Source organism: Arabidopsis thaliana, chromosome 3, assembly GCF_000001735.4.
Source record: "Arabidopsis thaliana chromosome 3, partial sequence".
NCBI lineage: Eukaryota > Viridiplantae > Streptophyta > Magnoliopsida > Brassicales > Brassicaceae > Arabidopsis > Arabidopsis thaliana.
The window spans coordinates 9,699,244-9,719,981 of NC_003074.8; the positions used below are offsets into that span (position 1 = coordinate 9,699,244).

Sequence of the window (20,738 nt, forward strand, 5' to 3'; positions counted from 1 at the left end):
TTTTACAAAAGATATATACTATATATATATTTTTCTTAATAGTTACTCTATAAAAGATGTTATATCAATTTTGTATTTTAGATATTAATTTTTTTTTAAACGACATTAATTATATTATTGGATTTTTTTTTGTCATATGCTGATTAGATATGCAGATATTTTGATTTCTATATCAATAAAAAGGAACAAAGAAATCCAACTAAAAATTCAACTAAATGCAAGTTGCAGGAAAAAGATAGAAAATGAAATGAAATAGTATGAAAATAAATTGGAAAATTGGGTCCAAAATTAATTGAAACAAAGACAAAGTGTGTTTTGTGGTGGCGATGGTATGGTCCCATTGGGATGATGATTCCTCTCTTGTAGACAAACCTTAGACAAAAACCATTATGGTAATTTATCTTCATTTAGCAATGACCAAAAACAAATCTTGTGTCTTCCTTGTCCCGCGTTTTTTGTCATCGGTTTGCGTAAGTGTAACTCAAAACCCTAATTTTGGAGACAATGAACGCCATTTTTCAAATGTATGTTGTATTTAGTTGCATGGGTACATCAGACGTCCCAAGTCTCTATATTTTCAAAGATAGATAGTAACACTACTTGTTTCCATTAAAAAAAAAAACCACAAATTGTTGACAGAAAGAAAAACTAACCAAATTATTCTATGTTACTACAATCATTTAACTATACAATTTCTAGATAAACAAAATTGATAATAATTGTTATAATCAAAACTGATTTAGTTGGAATTTGGAAACACTAGCTAACTATTAGATGTAAAAATGAATTGATACAACGGTTTATCTAAACCGGTAAATTGTAATTGGTTCACTGTCTAAACCGGTAAATATATGCATATATAAGATGTAAAACCTTTTGTCTTTTTCTACGTTCTTTATTTTTTTTAGATGCTGTTTAGCCAAATTAATAATGTCAAAGTTCATAAACACACATCCAAATTAAATGCAATAAGAAATAAATGAATTAACTCATATCTTTGTATTATATTAGGTCTCAATGTCTCATCATATCTCATATGCGATTTCTAATATGTCTCATCGAAATGAATATTTTGAACCATTCATTTCGACAGAATCTCACTATATATATGATTGGTTTCAAAATTAGTCAATTTTTCGGGTTCTCCATTGGGTTGTTTTGTGAAAATTAATCAGAAATTAGTAGATGAATTTTGATTTCTTATATATCACTTTAATATATCAAAGTAGCAAATTTACGCTAGGAAAAAGAAACAAAAGAGTAATTGCATGTTATTAGCTAACCATCACGTTTCATTCGTTAATTTGACAGGCTGATGTTGCAAAACGCTTGGATAATATTGGTTATACTACTATAGTCTTGAAGATAAGACAATCTATTAGAACGAAATGACAAAAGTAGAATCCTAAGGTGATTACAACTGTGGGGAGCATGAAAGGGACACCAAATAGGGAAATCCCTATTGATTAGCTTTCTCAACCAAAAGTACACCTATTTGAGTGTGACTTATACCTGATTATGTAATCAACTATTATATGTTTTAATTTTGCTGTTTTCATTGATTTAGTTGGAAAAAATTGCCATATAACAAAATTCACAATTTGCTTCACTTCAAACCATTAAAAAGTTTTTAATCTCACTTTGAGTGTGATTAATATTTGATATAACGAGTCCGGGTGGTAACACTAAACAATACAAGATTTTAATGGGTAGAATATGGTACGAATTATAAAAAAATCGTATTAAAAAGTAATACAAAATAGCGTATAAAACACTTGAGAATATCATTTTTGGTAATGCTTTTATGATTGGTAATACAATCAAAGTGGTGCATCCCATATCACAGCGGGATTACCACTTACCAATCAAACCTTTCATGTAGACTGTAGACAATGTTATATTAGCTTTGTGTTTACTTGTTTCCCCTTATACCACTTTTGTATATTCTTCATCATTTCAATCTTGTTTTATTAAAGCAATATCAACTCATTTATGAACTTATAATAAACTAATACTTGACAAAGTAATTATTATATTTGGAGTACAAAAATACTTGAAAAAAGTGTTGGATCATTTTTATAAGTTTTGAAAAGTATTAATAAACTAATTAAAACAAGCGGCGTCGAATTTGCAATGATCGGAAGACGATGGACAACAATTCACATGGCGCTTTCCCTTTTGCAGTCACGAAAATACAATCTAATAAAAGATTTTTCCAATTATTGGTATTATTGTCTCTCTTTTTTTTAGATTTGAAAATCCAAGCTGTCAAAACAAAGAAAAAAAAACAGGTGCTAACTTTTGAAATGTAGTTTTAATTGTTTTTTTTATTAAACTTTTCAAATGTAGTTTGATCTTGATAACCCAACATTTATCTAATTCGTTGAAATAAATGCACTTAGTTTTGTTGTCTTTTGAGCAATATATATAGTGCAGTAATATGTTTTAGTATTGTGTTACCAGATGTGTTCAACAGTTTCTAATTATTATTATTTTATCGTCAAGTTTATAATGCTTATTATTTATTGGCAAAAGAATATATGTTATTTGTTATTATTATCCGTTATAGTACTGTACTATTTTTTATGTAATTCATGCATTGTATTATATCATTTATAGGTCTGAAATAATACGATATGTAAGGTTATTGGTGAACATAATATATCTACATCAATCTTGTACAAAAGAGGAGTTCCCTTAAAATGAAATTCCATGAAAATGTAAAAGTTATCTACACACCACATGTCATGCTTTGACATCCAATAAAAATGGTAAATGCTTTTAATTCTATTAAATAACATATCATACTTTTCAATGTTTTCATCATTTGAGAAACAATCATCAGCTTTAAAATTATTAATATCCCGAGTTCGTTCCAATGCCTATGACTACGAAAAAGAGAGTAATAATAAAAGGAAAAGAAAAATGGTTTTATTAGATGGGGTCACTGATGATAAATACATAAGCTATTAATAATATATTGTAAAAAGAGAAATACAAAACCTATTCGATCCATATAATATTGGTAGAAAATAATAAATAAATTCCACGATATAGTAGGAAAAAGTTCAAGGCAATCATGCTAAATGCTGAGTTAAATAGACAGACAGTAAAGGAGGGGTTGGCAAAAAAAATGTAGATAGTAAAATGATGAGAAACTTAAAGAAAGTATCTTTCAATTTTCTTATAGTTTTTTATTTTCTTCTAAAAGTACCATAATTTTAGAAAATTACCAAACATACTGAAAGTTGGGTAAAGAGGCATAATTTTATATTTCTTGACGCCGAGAAATTTGTAATAAAAAAAGTTTTCAGATGATATAGTTAACAAGAGTTGGGAGAATGATTTTTCTCGTGCCAACCCGTATAAGATAGTGACCACCTCTTAGCATACAGTTATCTAGCATCACTTTATATTATGGTCGTTACGCTTTGTTGATCTACTGTTTTTCTTGGCAAAAGAATCACTAAGACAATCCCGATAGCGAAATGAAGTCTAAAGAGGTATTTCTCCAAATAACTAAATTAATTGAAAAAATTATGGTTTTTGAAAATACCACAAATTTACATATTAACTGAAATAATATTTTTTCTAAAACATCACAAATTTATATATAATGTTTTGAAATTATCTCCCTTATTTATTTTTTTAATCTAATGTTACATTATATTCAAAGAAAACATAGCGTTTGTACAATTAGTGCATCGGAGTTTGAATATAATAGAAAGAGTTAGAGAGAGATAAAATTTAGATCGAAATTGAATTAGGAACGACATTGGAGCCAAACTTGGAAGCAAGCCTCATATCGACTGTCCTTTAACCGTTTGATGATTGTGATCTTATTCCTAATTTGTGCATCAATCCACTTGATTAACTAGCCATGATACTTGGGTATTTCGTCGTGCCGTCGGCCATTTCTTTCATGCCAAATGGTGTAGGCAGTGACTTAGAAAATGTATTTGATCAAGAAGCCTTCTATTCGGTTTTGGTGGTGAGACGAGGCATGGAGGAGGATCTGTGACCAGGAGCTGGTGTAGTGTGCTTTGTAAACTCCTTTCCCGAGCGCATTCCACACCTCTGAAGCATAAGGGCAAGCGAAAAAGAGATGGTCCCAAGTTTCTATGCAGTTGGTGCACATAACGCAGTCTCCCGAGGCTCTTCTGTTCCACTTAATTATACGATCTCCTGTGGCTAAGCGATTGTGGGCTGCGAGCTATAAACAAAAAGGAGTACTTCGGCTTAACATGGGTGAACCAAACTGCTTTGTGCCAAGCTACCACATTTGATGTAGGTCGGATAAGATTCCAGGTATCTTCCTTATTATACACTCAACAAAATTATTATATCATTATCGACTATTATCACTTTAGCTTTTCCTTTCAGCTGTAAATTTTTCTAATAAACATTATAATATACACTTTTGTGCTTTCTGCTAAATTTGATTACACGAAATTTCTCAGGTGGTGTGACAAAAAAGCCAATGATTTCATTTCTCAAGGTAATCCCCTAAACCTTAAAAAAATTACATCTGAGAAAAGAAAATAAACTATTTTTATTACAACAACCACTCGTATATATGTTTCTCTATAACAGATCCTGCTACACACTCCACAATCGAAACTTTCAGACAAAGAACTGCTTTTTTTTCCTTCAATCAAACTCTTTTCTCACGAAACTTCACATCGATCCTGGTCGAACCAATTGACGAAATTACCATCGTTAAGCTCTCTCTACCGTCGCCGGCGCCACACCGGCATCTTTCTGGCGAACTTGACGGAGGCTGAATTCAAACTGTACAACGTAATTTCCCCGGAGACCATCAATTCCCGATTTCGACTAAAACCCAGAATTTGTTTTTTTCCCGGCGAACCGGATACGAATTCTCCGGCTAACCGGAGATGAAGTTCATGGAATTAGGGTTTCGACCTGACACATTCTACACTGTGGAATCAGTAAGGTAGAAGACAGAACCAATCGTCTCTCTCAAAATTTCGAATCCTCTGTTTTCAATCAATCTCAGATCTTTTGACTCTGTTTTGTTTTAAAATTCCCAGGTCTGTGTCTTCTGATTTATTGAATGATCTTGTAATCCAAGTCAAATCCACAAAATACCTTCTTCACAAGGTTTTTTTTTCTTGTTTTGTGTTGTTTCTTATAACATTTCATGTTTTGATTCTGATTTTTTTGTGTTTCTTGGCAATGCAATTTACAGTTTCCGATGTTATCCAAATGCTTACGTTTAAAGAACTTAGTCTCTTCACAAGAAACAGAAACCTCTCAAGAACAGCAAGTCATTCAACTTGTTGATTTTCCCGGTGAAACAGAAGCTTTTGAGCTTTGTGCTAAGTTCTGTTACGGCATCACAATCACTCTCTGTGCTCACAATGTAGTCGCGGTACGTTGCGCAGCAGAGTATCTAGGGATGACGGAAGAAGTGGAGCTCGGAGAGACGGAGAATCTTGTTCAGAGACTTGAACTTTTCTTGACTACTTGTGTGTTCAAGAGTTGGAGAGATTCTTATGTTACTCTTCAGACTACAAAGGTTTTGCCTTTATGGTCTGAAGATCTTGGGATCACAAACCGATGCATCGAGGCGATTGCTAACGGTGTAACTGTATCCCCCGGAGAGGATTTTTCGACACAATTGGAGACGGGTTTGTTGAGAAACCGATCAAGGATAAGAAGAGATGAAATCTTGTGTAATGGTGGAGGAGGAAGTAAGGCAGAGAGTTTGAGGTGGTGGGGTGAAGATTTAGCTGAATTGGGTTTAGATCTTTACCGGAGAACAATGGTGGCGATAAAATCATCACACCGGAAGATATCTCCGCGGTTAATCGGAAATGCTCTTAGGATATATGCATCTAAATGGCTACCAAGCATCCAAGAAAGCTCTGCGGATTCAAATCTTGTTTTGGAATCGGTTATTTCACTTCTACCAGAGGAAAAATCCTCTGTTCCTTGCAGTTTCTTGCTTCAGCTACTGAAAATGGCTAATGTTATGAACGTTTCGCATTCTTCGAAGATGGAACTCGCGATAAAAGCCGGGAATCAACTGGATAAGGCAACCGTTAGCGAGCTGTTGATACCCTTATCGGATAAGTCTGGTATGTTATACGATGTGGATGTTGTGAAGATGATGGTGAAGCAGTTTTTGTCACATATTAGTCCTGAGATAAGGCCAACAAGAACAAGAACAGAACATAGAAGGTCTCGTTCTGAAGAAAACATCAATTTGGAAGAGATACAGGAGGTTAGAGGATCTTTGTCTACTTCTTCTTCTCCTCCTCCATTGTTGAGTAAAGTAGCAAAGCTTGTTGATTCTTATCTTCAAGAAATTGCTAGAGATGTGAACTTAACAGTGTCGAAGTTTGTTGAATTGGCTGAAACAATACCGGACACTTCAAGGATTTGTCACGACGATTTATACAACGCGATTGATGTCTATCTTCAGGTAAAAGCAAACAAGAAGCTAGTATACATTTTAAGAGAAACATCTAACACTCTCGTTACGTATTGCAGGTACATAAGAAGATTGAAAAGTGTGAGAGAAAGAGGTTGTGCAGAATCTTGGACTGCAAGAAACTATCAGTAGAGGCAAGCAAGAAAGCTGCACAAAACGAGCTGCTTCCATTGAGAGTGATCGTGCAAATCCTCTTCGTTGAGCAAGCACGGGCCACACTAGCTACAACAAGAAACAATATCACCACTAATGAAACAGCAGTTTTGAAGAGAAGCTTTACAACGAGAAGAGAGGAAGGAGGACAAGAAGAAGAAGAAAGAGATGAAACTAAACCAAGTGGAGGGTTTCTTCAGAGCACACCTTCGAGGTTTATGGCGTTGTGTGCGATCCCGAGACAGCCTAAAAAGCTGCTGTGCAAGTTGTTGTCGATCAGTAGGAGTTTAAGTCAACGAATTTAAGAAGAATTGATGGTATGAGTATTATGATTTTTTTCCTACTGGTTTCTTGTGGCCCAAGTCAAATTGTCTGCGTCGTCCTTGTGAAGCTTATTTGGTTCTAAAAATTCATTTGTCACATGACATTGTATAACCCAACAATAAAGGAAATATATATAATCTTTCTTTGATAGATTTTGTGGAGTTTAGTGTGGTGGTTCAATGATAAATTGATTCTTTGTAATTTCATCTTCTGTTTATTGTAGTTATTTCTTGATTTGTTCCAGTCAAATAATAAACCAAAACTGATTGGAAAACCAAACGATAATCCAGTTATACAAAAAAAAAAAAAAAAAAAAACCCTGGAACCAACAAAATAATAATCGATTGAATTTAAAAAAAAAAACTTGGTCGATCGGAACATCTAGAATTTCTTATGACTTGAATCATGCTTAGGGATTTTGGAAGGCAGCAACGCAATTCAAAAAAATACGATTTGTTCAACTTAAGTTTTGAAAAGCTATTTTCAGCAGATGAAACCAAAATCGGAATCGTCAATGGTATTTGATAAGCGGCTCATAAGTTTGGATAACAATTTCAACTGTTTTAAGAAAATCTAATACCCTAATTGTTTGATAACAGATTTTGACACCTTAATTGTTTAATAACCTTCGCTTACCCAAATTTCTCTTGTAACACATTTATTATATTAAGTAATGGTTTGGTTTTTAAATTAATTAATTAAGTCCATGGGGCTATGTCAATGAATTGTGGAAGCCCAATATTTACATTCTATTATTAATATATTTGCTTGGGGCATCAAACATATTTATATAACTCTGTTAAAGAGTAAATCTGTAATATATGCCCCAAAATGTTTTTCCATAATTTGATGCCCCAAGCAAATGTTTCTTTTTTCATAAGTGAGGCACGGCCTTATTGGTTACGTGGTTAATATTATAGAACAAGTCCTTTAAAATGTAAACAATAAGGTCTATTTATCTTAATAACAAAAAAGTGTCTATTTAGTATTTATCTTATCCAACATTCTACAACAATATTGTTACACTAACTAACGCCGTAGCCTCCGGCTCGTTCTTCTTCTTGAATTTGAACCAAATGGCCAGAAGGAACATGAGGGTGGTCAAGAGGGCAGCAGTCAGTTCCAGGAGTTTTGATAGTACTGTTGGTCCCAAAAGGCTTCCTCTAGTTTCATTTTTCTTTCTTGTGCTTGGTTAATTATTTGTGTTTTCACAAAGCTTTGGTTTTGATCTTTTAATCTCTAGGAATATATCTTTGTCTGCTTATCTATCTCTTTCCATCACTACCGGCAATGTTGACTCTACAAAAAAAAATAATTGTGATATTTTGAAAAAAACGAAGTTGATACTTGAGAGTTGAGATGAAACTGCTTCTTCTTCTGTTTATTGTTTTGTCATTTCTTGATATGTCCAGTCAAAAGTAAACCAAAACTGATTAGAAAACCGAATCAACAATAAATCAGTTATCAAAAAAGAAAGTAAACAACAAGGTCTATTACTATTGGAGTTTGAGTCTATGATCAAATCGGCTAAAAGGAAAAGAAAAAACAGTGAGAAGAAATGAAGAAAAGAAAAGAAGCAAAAGCTAAGCAAAAGCTAAGCAAAAACTAAGCAAAATGAGAAGAATTCTTATGATTAATATAAGCGTTATATTGCGTATTATTTTTAACTTCGTATGATCAATCCATATTTTCTGGAGATGCAGGGTAAAATTGTAAAAAATTAGCGAGTTGAAAGATTTTTATGGTTAGGAACTTGACGAACCAAAATTTTAAGAAAAAATTCTAAACCCTGATATTTCTAGTATCAGTTGAACCAAAACAAATAGATACTATATAATATGCAATAGAGTTTTGTCCTAATTCGTGAGAAAACGTCTAGAGGAAAAAAAAAAACATATTTTTATGTTACAAAATCTACGCAACGCAATGGTAAACAAGGAGTGATAAGTTCACAAGAAAGTCACTCCAAATTTTTGTATACAAAAGTGTAGATTACAAGATAATTTAGCAGAAGTCAGATTTGGTGATAAAAGTACGAGTCTCCCGGTTTCTTATCTCCACCATCGCTAGTTGCTCCTCCAAATCCAATGGTATGGGTCACTCCAGAAACAAGATTAGTAACCATGGAGGTTCCCCAATAGACCCACCCGTTTTCATCTCCATGTCGCTCAGCCTCAACGCCAATCCTCTGTTGCTGCTCTGCCATGATATCACCCCATCTCTTCCTCATAAACTCTCTAACAACTTCAGCTCCTTGAGTAGCCACTTCTTGAGATGGGATCTCAAGCGGGTTTTGGTCCAAGTTCAGTTTCTCTAGCTTCCTCAGCCTATAAAATGAGTCTGGTATAGCTTGGATTTGGTTGTTGCTTAGATCAAGCTCCCTCAGGTTAGTTAGATCAGTGATAGTGTCAGGGACACCCATCAAGTTGTTGAAATTGCTGCTTAGGTTTAGAACCTCAAGTTTCGTTAGTCTCCCGATCGAGTTTGGTATCCCGTGGATCTCGTTCATGTGTGCGTCAAGATACTTTAGATTATACATTTCACTTATCGAACCTGGAAAGTAACGGAGTTTGTTCAGCTGGATCGATAATCTCTCGAGGTTTTGTAATCCGTATCCAATGTTTGTAGGTAATGAAGTCAAGTTGTTGTAGCTTGCATCTAACTCAACTAGTGACCTAATTTATGAAAATCATTGAAACCTCAGGACAAAAGTAGAAACAATATACAGAACATTTACAAGAATAGACAAGAACATGAACCTGCAATGCGCGATGCTCTCAGGGAGTGCGGTTAGATTGTTCGCATTCACATTAAGGATTCTAAGGTTAAGCAACATCCCTATAGAGTCAGGAAGAGATTCCAAAGAATTTGAAGATACATCGAGCTCTTCTAGCTTCTTGAGTTTCGAGATTGCATCCGGTATAAACTGTAAAATGTTTAAATTACAAAATCAGTTTCACACATTACATGAAGCATTTAAAAAACAATGATAATTCCTTGCATCACAAGAAGCATCAAAAACAGATACAGTTACTTGTAGTCCAAGTTTCTAACAAAACTATATCAGTCAAGTGTCTTTTTCGATATAATTCATGAGATTCTGTAAGCTATGTTCGAGATTAATATTATCGAGCTATCATTAGAGATAGTTCAAAATTTTGGGATCTTAGTATTACCGTCAAGTCATTGCCAGAGAGATTCAAGTATACTAAGCCAACTACTTTCCAAAAAGCTTCAGGGATAAGCTTAAGTTCTTGGCTGGAGAGATCAATCCTCTCAACGGTTCCGCCGGATTCCGCCTCCTTGAGCACCGCAAGAACCTTCTCGTTCACTTCTTCACCGCTTCTCAACATCGATTCCACCTCCGTAGAATAAACCCTAGAAAGCTCCTCCTCTGTATCCTTCAACTTCTTCTCGTAACTATCGTGCACTTCATCCAACCGCACAACCCCGGCATAAATCTCCGACTCCTTCGCTGCTTCCTCCGGCGAGAGCGAATCCATAATTTGAGCGATCTTGAATCGAGCAGAGGAAACCGCTAAGGGATCAGGTCGAGAGCCGAGAGAGTTGAAGACGAAAAGCGTCTGTGTGATCGTTGTGGGGATGGATTGAGTCAACATAGACATGATTTCTGGATTGGAGAGAAGAGGAAAAGAAGGAAGGAGAGTTTCTTGCGCGGCCATAGACGGCGGCGCGTGGAGATTGGAGTCATGTTGATGAAGGACGTAAGAGAGTAAAGGGAATTTGTCGAGATCGTGATCCATGGTTTTTGTGATTATTAGTCAAAGGTAATTGGAGATTAAGAGAGGTTTTAGTAAAGGTATGTTCATGGTTGAACAAGTCAGAAACATTGAAGTTGATGTTGCCATGTTTGTGAGCACAAGTCTAGTTGGGTTGAAAAGTGTCGAAGTTGACCGAGGAAATTAATAAGATTCCAATGATAAAGTCAATCGAGCCATCTTTTTTGAATAATCGAATCAAAGACCAATCCTGTCCAGTTAATGTAATAGGATATATGGCATTAACAACGAGATTATGATATCTTATAAGTTAGGGGAATTGTCCGCATAGGAAAAAAACAACCGTTAATCGTTTGAACATTGATCTAAAAGACTTGGTCCGTGAAACCAATGTGGTTTTTGAGCTACATTCTTCAATTACACTTGATCGTTTCTAATATTTTTGGGTTCAACTCGGAAGCACTTCTATCTTACATCATATGTGTTTCATATTTTCTTTGCTAAAACTTCATATGCAAGTACTTCTTTGAAAAATGTAATGGTTTTAATAATTGCAACGGTTGGACGAATAAATCCATTTGTTGATTTGACCGCTTTTTATTTACCATTCATGTATAGTCCTATAATGTGTTTAGTTTATTCCACCCATTCATATCTTTGTGTATGTTTCCAAAGTCAAATCTCCGGTTGTTCGACCCACATCTTCCGGAACTACAAATAAAGAAGATTAATTCAGCTCATGTTGCTAGTATGACCCTCTTGCTTTTACCATCAGATTTCAGTTTAGTTGTGAATTGAACAAGCTAACAAAATCCAAACGTAAGTCAATGAACTATAGAATCATAATCCCATCTTTCCAAATTACCAAGAGAAAGAAAAAGAAAAAAACTTAAAGATGGCTATCACGTCATTGTTAGATCATTAAGATAAGCGACCAATCCTAAGAGATGCTTGATGGCCTAAAATGCCTACTTTCGTCGTGTTTATACCGCCTAATTCCTCTTATGAATTGCCAATAGTCCCTAACTCCCTACTAATACGTCCACCACCTAATTTATGAGCTTAAAATATCCGAAAATTCAGAACTCACGTCGCTTTTTAAGGTCATTAAAGTTTCCATTTTCCACAGTCCAAGACCTCAATTTTGTTATTGGATATAAACTTGTACTTGGTGTCTTCTCCTCCCCCACCCAAACTCTCTATAAATTCATTTCCGATAGTCTTAAAAACTTGTATTATTATTTGTACTTCTCCACACCAGCTGTATTTCGGGACCCGTTTTAAATTAAAATCGAATCTTATCATCATCACTATCACTTCTTCTCCTTCTTCTTTTATCCCCAACATTCTTAATCCATTTCTTATTTTTTTTGTCTTCCTCTTCTATTTCTCCAAGCTTATCCCGTTTCGAATTTCGTCTACCATAAAAGTTAATCAGAAAAGTATATATAGTGATATTCAAAAAACTGGACCACATACCATAAACGAGAAAAATCGATCACGCCATTGCTCGAATTTTACAAGGATAGATTAAATTACCTGCAAACGACAAAAAAAATGATTATGGAAGTTAGCTCAACAGAAATTGTCAAACTGAATTTAACCTAAACTAACACACAAACGGTGATAATAACACGCAAGCAAAACAGAACAATGTAACAGAAAAAAAGATAAGGTAGGGCAAACACGTGGTGGACCGGTCCGGTTAAACGTTGACGGGGAAAATGCAACGGACATAGACGGAGTTACACGATATCAACGGAAAAAAAAAGGAATTAAAGTCACTCACCCAATTCATCATCATCACCAACAAACAGAGAATAAAAAGCTTTTGGGATGATTTCATTAATGGCGATGGTTAGATCACGTACACCCTTCTATTATAATCTCTCGCTCTTTTTTACATTAGAAAAAAAAAACGAAGATTCTTTTTTTTTTTAATCGTATATTCGAAGATTCTTCACGTTATTGCCAGTGATTGCCGTTGTGAACAAGGTAGATATTTCTGGAATTACGGTGAACATAACAACCATAACACGGATTCTTCGTAACCGTCGTTATTCTCGGTGGAGACGGAGGTAGCGGTGGTTTTGATAGAGACGGAGATCTAGGACTTGATGAAGTAGAGGAAGTTGTGGAAGATGATGACGTGGTGGTTGATGACGGTAACGCTAACGGAGGAGGAGATTTTTTAGATCCGGCGGCGGATTTTGGTGGATTTAAGAAGACTCTGATTTTCATCGGAGATGAAGAGGAAACGAGATCGTACTCTTCGATTAGATTCACTAGATCTTCATCGGAAGTAATTGAAACGAGCGCGTCGAGATCTTCCGTCGGAAGCTGACATCGGATCGTTACGGTTATAGATCCGCCGACGCCGCCGCACATCTCCGCCATCTTCGACGCTAACTCTGTTAAAACGCACCACACGTGTGGCCTTAATTTCTCTTTCCACAAAACCGATTTCGTTTTTTTTTTTGTGAAATTCAAAATTGACAATGAGATCGAGAGCGTGAAACTAACCGGAAAATGAGACGGAGCGAGGAACGGCGAGGACGCGAGTGTGACCACCGTTGTAACGGAGTTTACCGTCGGGATAACGAGGTAGGATTTTGCCGCCATAGCTACAGAGAAATTTGATTGTTGAGTTCGTCGGAGATGTAACCATATCTGGAGAAGTGAGAGAGAGTTGAAGAAGGAAGGAGAAGAATCTAGAAGGTTGGTTTGTTCTGTGCAAGCCAAGTGACGAGTAACGTTTAGAGCGTATTTATAGCGGTTCATGGAATTGAGTAAACAAAGAGAGATTGTGAAGGGTAGGATCGTCATTTGGAGGAACTATTCAGATACGTAAGCTATAGTTTTGTACTGTTCTTATTTATTTTTATTTTACTTTAATGAAAACACCCGTAAAAGATAATAAGATTTAATGATAAGTTTTTTTTTAAAAAAGCTTTTTGTATGGAGTACTATGAATGAATACTATATATTAGCATTTTTTATGGTGCACATTTCAATTTTTTTATTTATATAATTGGCGTATTTCTTTTTAAAAATCTTTGATAGACTTATTATTATTATAAGATTATTATTATTATTATTATAAGATACACTAGAAACGAGTTTTTCTCTGCAATTTTATGTATCTCATGACAAATCTCTTTCTCGTCCTAAATTGAGCCTCCCTCTTGCTTTACCTCGTCCTGCAACGAACCTTTCTCTTGCTCAACCTCGTGCAGCAACCAACTTTTCTTCTCCACGTCCTCCATGGAGGAACACTCCCCTTAACAACTCTTCGGTCTGCATTATTTTGCTTTTGGATGGCTAATCAACGAATCCATATATAACCAAGTTGCATTGTCTCTGGTGGTAAACTCAATTCTCTACCTCAGTAGAGTTTCGATTTTTTGTGAGTGTTCGAGCCTTGGTAATAACCCGCTTGATGGCGCTTGTGAATAATACTAGTAGTAATTTTGAAGTAAGAAAATATATAGTAGTAGTGCCTTTTTTTTTAATTGTTAACAACATCAAATATATAAACTTGAACCTTAATGAAATGATAATACGTCGATTACATTAGCAACTATTAGTTTTTAATCATGATATTATCTGTTAGCTCTTAGTAGTGATTAGAAAAAGATTATTTTTTGTTGATATTTTTAGATCGATAAGATTCCATCCATAAATAATTTTTATTATACGCGCTAATACAATTTAATGCAATCAAATTTTGGAAGAAAAAACGGAATCAAATAAATTTAACCACTTAATAAAATGCACATTTTAAATCAAGTATTATGTTTTTTTCATAACTTTCAAGTATTATGGTTTTGAATGATGAACAAAATTAAAGTATTATATTTTGTATAGCTTTCATTTCTATCAATCATAAAAGTTTTATTAAAAGTGTTACAAATATTTTTACTCTCAACTTTATTATACAGCTTTCGCATACAACTTTTTTATACAGTTTTGCACTATTTTCAAAAAACTTATAACTCCAACTAACCGCTAATAATTTTGTACAGCTTTGTGTTACCAATCGGATCATGTATCTTAGATTAAATGTCACTTTAACTAGTGGACATTGTTCCCAACTGTTGTGAACAAATTTGACAATAATAATAAAGAGAACTGTGATGTAAAAGAAAAGAAGAGAATAACGGGACCCATTATCACGTGGGCCACACATGGAGATGGTCCATAGGACTTTGCATGGCCCGTAATGCAATGACGCATTCAAGGCATTTTGTGATAGCCCATAAATTGTTTTTTATTTTCGTCAGCCGATAAAGTTTTAAACACCAAATAAATAATTTTGTTTTGAAACTTAAGACTTTAATTAAGAACGTAAATAAATTTTCGAAAATACTTATAATTATGTTAAAAAGAAAAATTAAGTTGTTATAATGAAACAGTGTTTAAATTTTTCTATAGATAATGCTATGCTAATCTTCAACTAGCAAGAGATATATAAAGATAATATTAAAGGTGGATAATAAAAGAAAAGAGATAAACATAAAAGTGAAAGAACAAATTCAAGGTTACATCAACATTATCCAATGAAGTCATGTATACACAGACGCATCAAAAAAATATGAAAAATGTAAAACAATCGAATATTCTTTTGGAAATATGCCTTTGTATGTCCTCCTATATATGTATGTATATATATTATATATATAGATGAAAGAATTGGAAATGATAATGTTTTTTTTTTTCACACTGAAGGAAATGATAAATGATTATCTTTGTGTATACGTGTGTATCAGTATCTCCCGATCTCTACGTCCAATTATTTTAAATGGTCCTACTCTTTGCAACGAAATTATAAACATATATATATATACCAATATCTTTAGTTTAATATATTATATAGAAATTTTATAAATTGTAAGATATCGTGTGGTATAGTGTATACCAATGAATTATCACCAATTAATTAACGAGGTTAATGTTGATAAGAATATAAAAAGTAAGTTGGTCATAAACATAAGAAGAAAAAAAAGAAAAAAAAGTAAGAAAATGCAATTGTGTGGAGTCTTCTTGAGTAATTATTTTATTTAATTAACCATAAAACGTAGAATTAAAAATAAAATGGGTATTGGTATTTTTACATAAAAAAATTGTATTATTTTAGTAAACCATAATATTTTAGTGTTAATCTAGTTATTTTTCTCTAAATTTGGGTTAAACTAGGTAAATTTCAGTAAAACCTAAACAATTTTTTTTTTGACATGTTCTTTATTAAATTCAACTTGAAATTACAAATATATTAATGAACTTATAAGTGAAAGCTCTATAATCCATATACCAATAAGTATAACAAAATTATAGAAAAATAAAATTACACATTGCCTTTTTCTCGGTAAACCTTACAAATCTGTTTTTTTTTTTAATTGTTTTCGTCTTCAGTCTAATTTGATATTTTCTGACTATAAATTTCTTTTTTATGAAACTCCAATACTTTTCTTAAAAATCAAAAGGTTGTGATCTATCGATTATATTGCAAACTATACAATCATTGACATCTCATGTGTTAGGTGATGGCATTGGTTTTTGTTGTAAATATCTCCCATAATAGATCTATAATCTCAATTCCCTTGTTTTCTTCAATGATCAGAGTTGAGAAGTCCTTATAATTACTTCATATAACTATTCTGGCGGGTTATCTTCCATGAGTAGAAAGAATATGAAAACCCGAATGTGAAAATGTCACACACATTTCGGGACACAAGCCCCTAAAACTTTCAATCTTCAATGTGATTGGCCATTGATCGTAGAATCATAAAATCCACGTCAGAGATAACAGATCTGTGACTGATGTAGAAGAAACATCTTACCACGACTGTTGTTGCATTTGGCAAATTGTTTTATAAAAAAAAACTACAAAGAAGGAAATGTATTTATTTACAATTTAACTTTTGTTTTGCCAATTTCTCCATAGTTCAAAGTGTGCTTCTCACGTCACTAATATCTTGAACATGCAACGATAACATTAAAATTATAATAATAGTCTTTGCCTTTTTCTTTATGCAACGAATACGAATAGATAATTGCAGTATTTTTAATTCACAAGCTCGCGTGACAAAGCTTCAAAGCAATACCGATACATTATACAAAATCTTTTTTTTATTCGTACGAACGACTTGAAATAGTTCTGTGATATATTTAGTGTTAATTGTCAAACCGCTTAAAACGACAATAAACTCTTTTTAAAAAATATATATATACACTACAAATAGGGTTTAAACACATCTTGATTTCATCCAAATTTCAAAAAATAAGAACACACAGACATACATCTTAATTTATTTTCTTTAGCTACTCAAAGGTTAAAACCTAATATATTTTATCAGAATGATCATGTTACAGTAGTATAATAAATAATGGGGAGATTTTAAAGCATCAAATCTAGAAAAATTATTATTTTCCAAATCTTATATAAAAATTAAATATTTTGTTATTTAAAACGTCTAGAATTACTAATAATAATTCGAAAATATAATAAAAAGCACGATATTTGACATATAATCAGGTTACCTAAACATGAATCTGACATATGTTCTTAAATTAATAAAACTATCCAAAATGTCAAATGTAACTCATTAAAAAAAATTAATGTAGATTTTGATGGAAATTTAAGTTAATATATTTAAAAGTTTTATCAATGATAATAATTATTTATTTGCGTGATTTCTTACAAAAGTTGACTAATCTTTTTATCAAATTATAACGCTAACTAATAAAAATTTAATGAAAATTTTGGTTTTCAATATCAAAGTATTGATAATTTAGTGAAACACACAATAATTAAAACATTGAAAAACCTTTAAAAAATACTAACTAAATGATGTAACTAATATTCCTCACTTTTCTCAAGTTTTTCTCAAATTTTCCTTGAGTTATCCTCAATTTTTCATTTGGCAAATGACTAAATGATATGGGGGAAAAAAAACAATTCCATAACTTTCTCTCAAAAATTCCTCAAGTTAAGCAGTTAGACTCAATCATGTCCAAACAAATATTATATATTTTAATAATATATAATTCAAAATGATGTTATTCTTTCAAGTTTTCCAAATTATTCATTAATGGTCTGGTTTAATTTGGTTTGTTAGTTTTGAGAAGAAAATCGATACTATTTCTTTAATTTCATTTTTAAAGGCACAAGAAAATAGACATATTAAATACGTCCAACATTTATGATGAGATGGCTTATTATCCTCTTCTATGGGAGAAGGCGAGAAGCAATGGGCACTTTGCGTGTCTGCCGCAGAAATAACAACTCGTCCATTTCCTCTAATTCATACCATACGTGTCGATTTGTCCTTTTGTCAAATCCTCTCCAATTAATTTGCAAAAATTAATATGTTTATTTTAAAAAATTAAAAATAAATAATAAATACATTACATTTATTAACAGATAGATAAGACAATAAAAACAATTAATTATATATTTTGCGACTAGAATCTAATTTTACAATTTTTGAATAATAAATATAAATGTTTACTCGATTAGGATAATTTATAGTTTGTTTCTATTTGTATTTTCATTCTAAAATTTACTATTATTAATATTTTTTGCTATAGTAACAGTCATAGATTTGACAACTTTTGTAATTAATTAAATTATTACAAATATTTTAAATTTATAGTCAGAGCTTTTACAATTAAATTTTTACAGCAAAAAACTTATAGTAAAAATCTATAATCATCATCTTAATTAATAGACTTCACAGTTCATTAGACATAGTTATCATCAATTTCAAAATAAACAATCCTAAAAAAATAATAAATAAATAAAATAAACCATTTTAAGGCTGGAGTTGTTAAAACCAATTAATAATAACTTTTTACTGTATAATCATTATTCATAAGTTGAAAATTCTTACTAACTTTTGTTACCTAGAATATCCATCCATTGACAAAAAAAAAAAAGTATTACCCAAATACTGTATCCAATTTTTAAAACATATCATATGCCTAGTCATACAAAGTATTGGTGGATTGAGAACGTCTAAATGTGGGTCGCATTGGGACCCAAAAAGGTGATTAGGATAACGAGAGAGGCCATTGAGTTGATCAAGTTGGATCGACTTTGCAAAATACAAGGCAAGTGTCCATTTGGCTTAGCACGACTGACACGTGTATCCTACGAGGCATTCCCTAATTTAGGTGTCTTTTATTGGTCCATACTATTTTGGTAAAAATGTAATCCCAACTTCTTTTGTATTCCGGTTATGACTTATGTGTGTGGGAATCTTTGGATCAGTTTTAGATAAAAGTACATATTCTTGTTGGCTGTTTGCTTCTGCCGTTTAGAAAAAAAAAGAAAAAAAGGAGAAGGATCACTTTTTTTTTCTTTTGAGAAGGATCAATTTTATAAATTTAGGATATGGTAAAAAATATGAATAAGAAGAAGGTGACTTTTGACAATTAAAACTACACTGATATAACAGAAGATAACGAACATTGGTGATGATGATAAGGTATATACGTAGTTCTATAACTAATATTTTAATGCACAAAATGAACATTATTAAAATAAATATTGGAATCTAGCAAGAAAGCATTACTAATGTAAAATATGAATTTATGATACATTATATTTAAGGCATTTTGTATCGTATGAGAAACATTCAACGGTTCCACTATGACCCGGTGCATTGCCAAGGATTAAGCCCATACTATTTTTTTGTTTTTTTTGTGGGTAGTCCCATCCAACCAATATATTTCTTTTTTTGTTATGAATTAGTTACAGATTATTTACGTAACAAGTTGAGGGAAATTGTCACTACTGTGTTGAATTGAGTAGTAAATTTGTTGTAAGACTTCACAAATTTTAGTATAATAAAAGTAATGTTGAAAATTTCATAATAAACTTTGGAGAATGATGCATAACTGACAAGTATTTTTGTGGGTTTTCTTATTAAGAAGGTTCGTTAGGGAACAGCCCACCTCGAACATTGCCCATTACTAGTTGGGTCATGAGATTTCTGAAGAGTGGTTGTAGAGAAATTTCTCTTGTATGAGGACTAAGTCATATGACTATAAATGGGCTTACAAAAAACTGCGTTAGCCCAAATTTGACTATTTATAGTTCGTAGCATACCAGATTAAAATTCTACAAATTAAGCTTATACCATGCAAGATTTTTGATGTTCCCATCCCAATCACTTGTTTACATTTTTTTTTATCAACCAAAAATTTATTAAAATTAACTCCGTAATTGATTGTATAATCGAAATGGAAAGCGTTTACAAAAGTAACTTAAAAACAAAAATCTAGAGGATCTAGTTCAGTAATCCGCCTTAGAATTTCATAGTTGACGAATATATGTTAAAATTGGCTAACAATTATATAGTTCATGTTTGTTATTAATTTTGTTTTGTAAGTTTGGGTTGATAAATATAGGCGATCACAGTTGTGGTTGAAAAAGACCACATATAAATAGTTGGGGTTGATTTTGGGCGTTTTCCCGTAACTTAGATTATCTCTAATTTAATTTTTATAAATACAATTTTGACAAAAAAACAAAAATTACAAATGCAATATGAATGATCTATAATGCTTTTACGTTCCCTATTTATAGAGGCGTTGGAACATAAAGCAAAACCCTAGTCCTAATCGTTAAAGGAAATAATAAACCGTCAATGCAACCTAAAACACCTAATCGAAGCTGTAACTTAATGGGCAAGTAAACACCAAAACATGGCCCATTAAGGATCGATGCTACGCTGCATCAATTTGTAGTGTGTTTGATGGTTTTTATTTTTATTAGAAACTTACACCAAAACTGAAAAAGTCATATGTATAACACAAAAGATGAACAAAATAGTCATATTCATTTTATTTTACTTTTAAAGGAAAGAAAAAAGAAAGAATTGGCCCTTTTTCTAAATTGTCACGTTATGGTGTAGGGCCTAACTTCCTAAGAAATTAAATGTAGAAAATCCTGAAAAATGATTACGTTTATTGGGTAGAAGAGACAGAGAGACGTGGACGTAGTTGGTCGGAGAATGACGAGAGAACGTGAACGTACCGACCAAACTTAAATATGT

General features: G+C 32.6%; 4 protein-coding genes and 2 long non-coding RNA genes across 15 annotated transcripts; 3 read left to right on the forward strand and 3 right to left on the reverse strand.

Moving 5' to 3' along the window:
• The first annotated feature begins 4,281 nt into the window (after positions 1-4,281).
• On the forward strand, positions 4,282-7,203 carry AT3G26490 (Phototropic-responsive NPH3 family protein). Of its 4 annotated transcripts, NM_001338805.1 has the most exons (6): positions 4,282-4,308; positions 4,461-4,498; positions 4,594-4,957; positions 5,055-5,124; positions 5,213-6,451; positions 6,520-7,084. In NM_001338805.1, exons 3-6 carry the CDS (start codon positions 4,899-4,901, stop codon positions 6,916-6,918), a joined length of 1,767 nt encoding a protein of 588 aa, NP_001319646.1. In that variant the 5' UTR covers positions 4,282-4,308; positions 4,461-4,498; positions 4,594-4,898; the 3' UTR covers positions 6,919-7,084. The 4 variants fall into 4 exon arrangements, with proteins under 4 accessions (NP_001319646.1, NP_189280.1, NP_001327367.1 ...); NM_001338807.1 differs by lacking the exon at positions 4,282-4,308 and having other exon boundaries at positions 4,433-4,498; positions 6,520-7,109; NM_113556.2 differs by lacking the exon at positions 4,282-4,308 and having other exon boundaries at positions 4,403-4,957; positions 6,520-7,203.
• A 606-nt stretch (positions 7,204-7,809) lies between these two features.
• AT3G05025 lies at positions 7,810-8,111 on the forward strand. The gene has a single exon (NR_141144.1). It is a non-coding gene; the product is annotated as an other RNA (long non-coding RNA).
• Positions 8,112-8,668: 557 nt separating this feature from the next.
• On the reverse strand, positions 8,669-10,857 carry PIRL2 (plant intracellular ras group-related LRR 2). Its single transcript, NM_113557.3, has 3 exons — positions 10,114-10,857; positions 9,697-9,863; positions 8,669-9,612 (listed from the first exon to the last, which is right to left on the reverse strand). Exons 1-3 carry the CDS (start codon positions 10,699-10,701, stop codon positions 8,952-8,954), a joined length of 1,416 nt encoding a protein of 471 aa, NP_189281.2. The 5' UTR covers positions 10,702-10,857; the 3' UTR covers positions 8,669-8,951.
• Positions 10,858-11,082: 225 nt separating this feature from the next.
• AT3G26510 (Octicosapeptide/Phox/Bem1p family protein) lies at positions 11,083-13,657 on the reverse strand. 7 transcript variants are annotated; one of them, NM_202637.3, is made up of 4 exons: positions 13,201-13,583; positions 12,467-13,088; positions 12,157-12,216; positions 11,083-12,095 (listed from the first exon to the last, which is right to left on the reverse strand). In NM_202637.3, the coding sequence occupies exons 1-2, from the start codon at positions 13,343-13,345 to the stop codon at positions 12,643-12,645; spliced, it is 591 nt and encodes a 196-aa protein (NP_974366.1). In that variant the 5' UTR covers positions 13,346-13,583; the 3' UTR covers positions 11,083-12,095; positions 12,157-12,216; positions 12,467-12,642. The 7 variants fall into 7 exon arrangements, with proteins under 7 accessions (NP_974366.1, NP_850632.2, NP_001319647.1 ...); NM_202636.2 differs by having other exon boundaries at positions 11,137-11,388; positions 13,201-13,416; NM_180301.4 differs by having other exon boundaries at positions 11,083-12,216.
• On the forward strand, positions 12,526-13,021 carry AT3G26512 (uncharacterized protein; the record flags this gene model as incomplete). Its single annotated transcript, NM_001338811.1, has 3 exons — positions 12,526-12,534; positions 12,633-12,672; positions 12,750-13,021. 3 exons carry the CDS (start codon positions 12,526-12,528, stop codon positions 13,019-13,021), a joined length of 321 nt encoding a protein of 106 aa, NP_001326535.1.
• A 5,670-nt stretch (positions 13,658-19,327) lies between the features above and the next one.
• AT3G05045 lies at positions 19,328-19,640 on the reverse strand. Its single transcript, NR_141145.1, has one exon. It is a non-coding gene; the product is annotated as an other RNA (long non-coding RNA).
• Between the last annotated feature and the right edge of the window lie 1,098 nt (positions 19,641-20,738).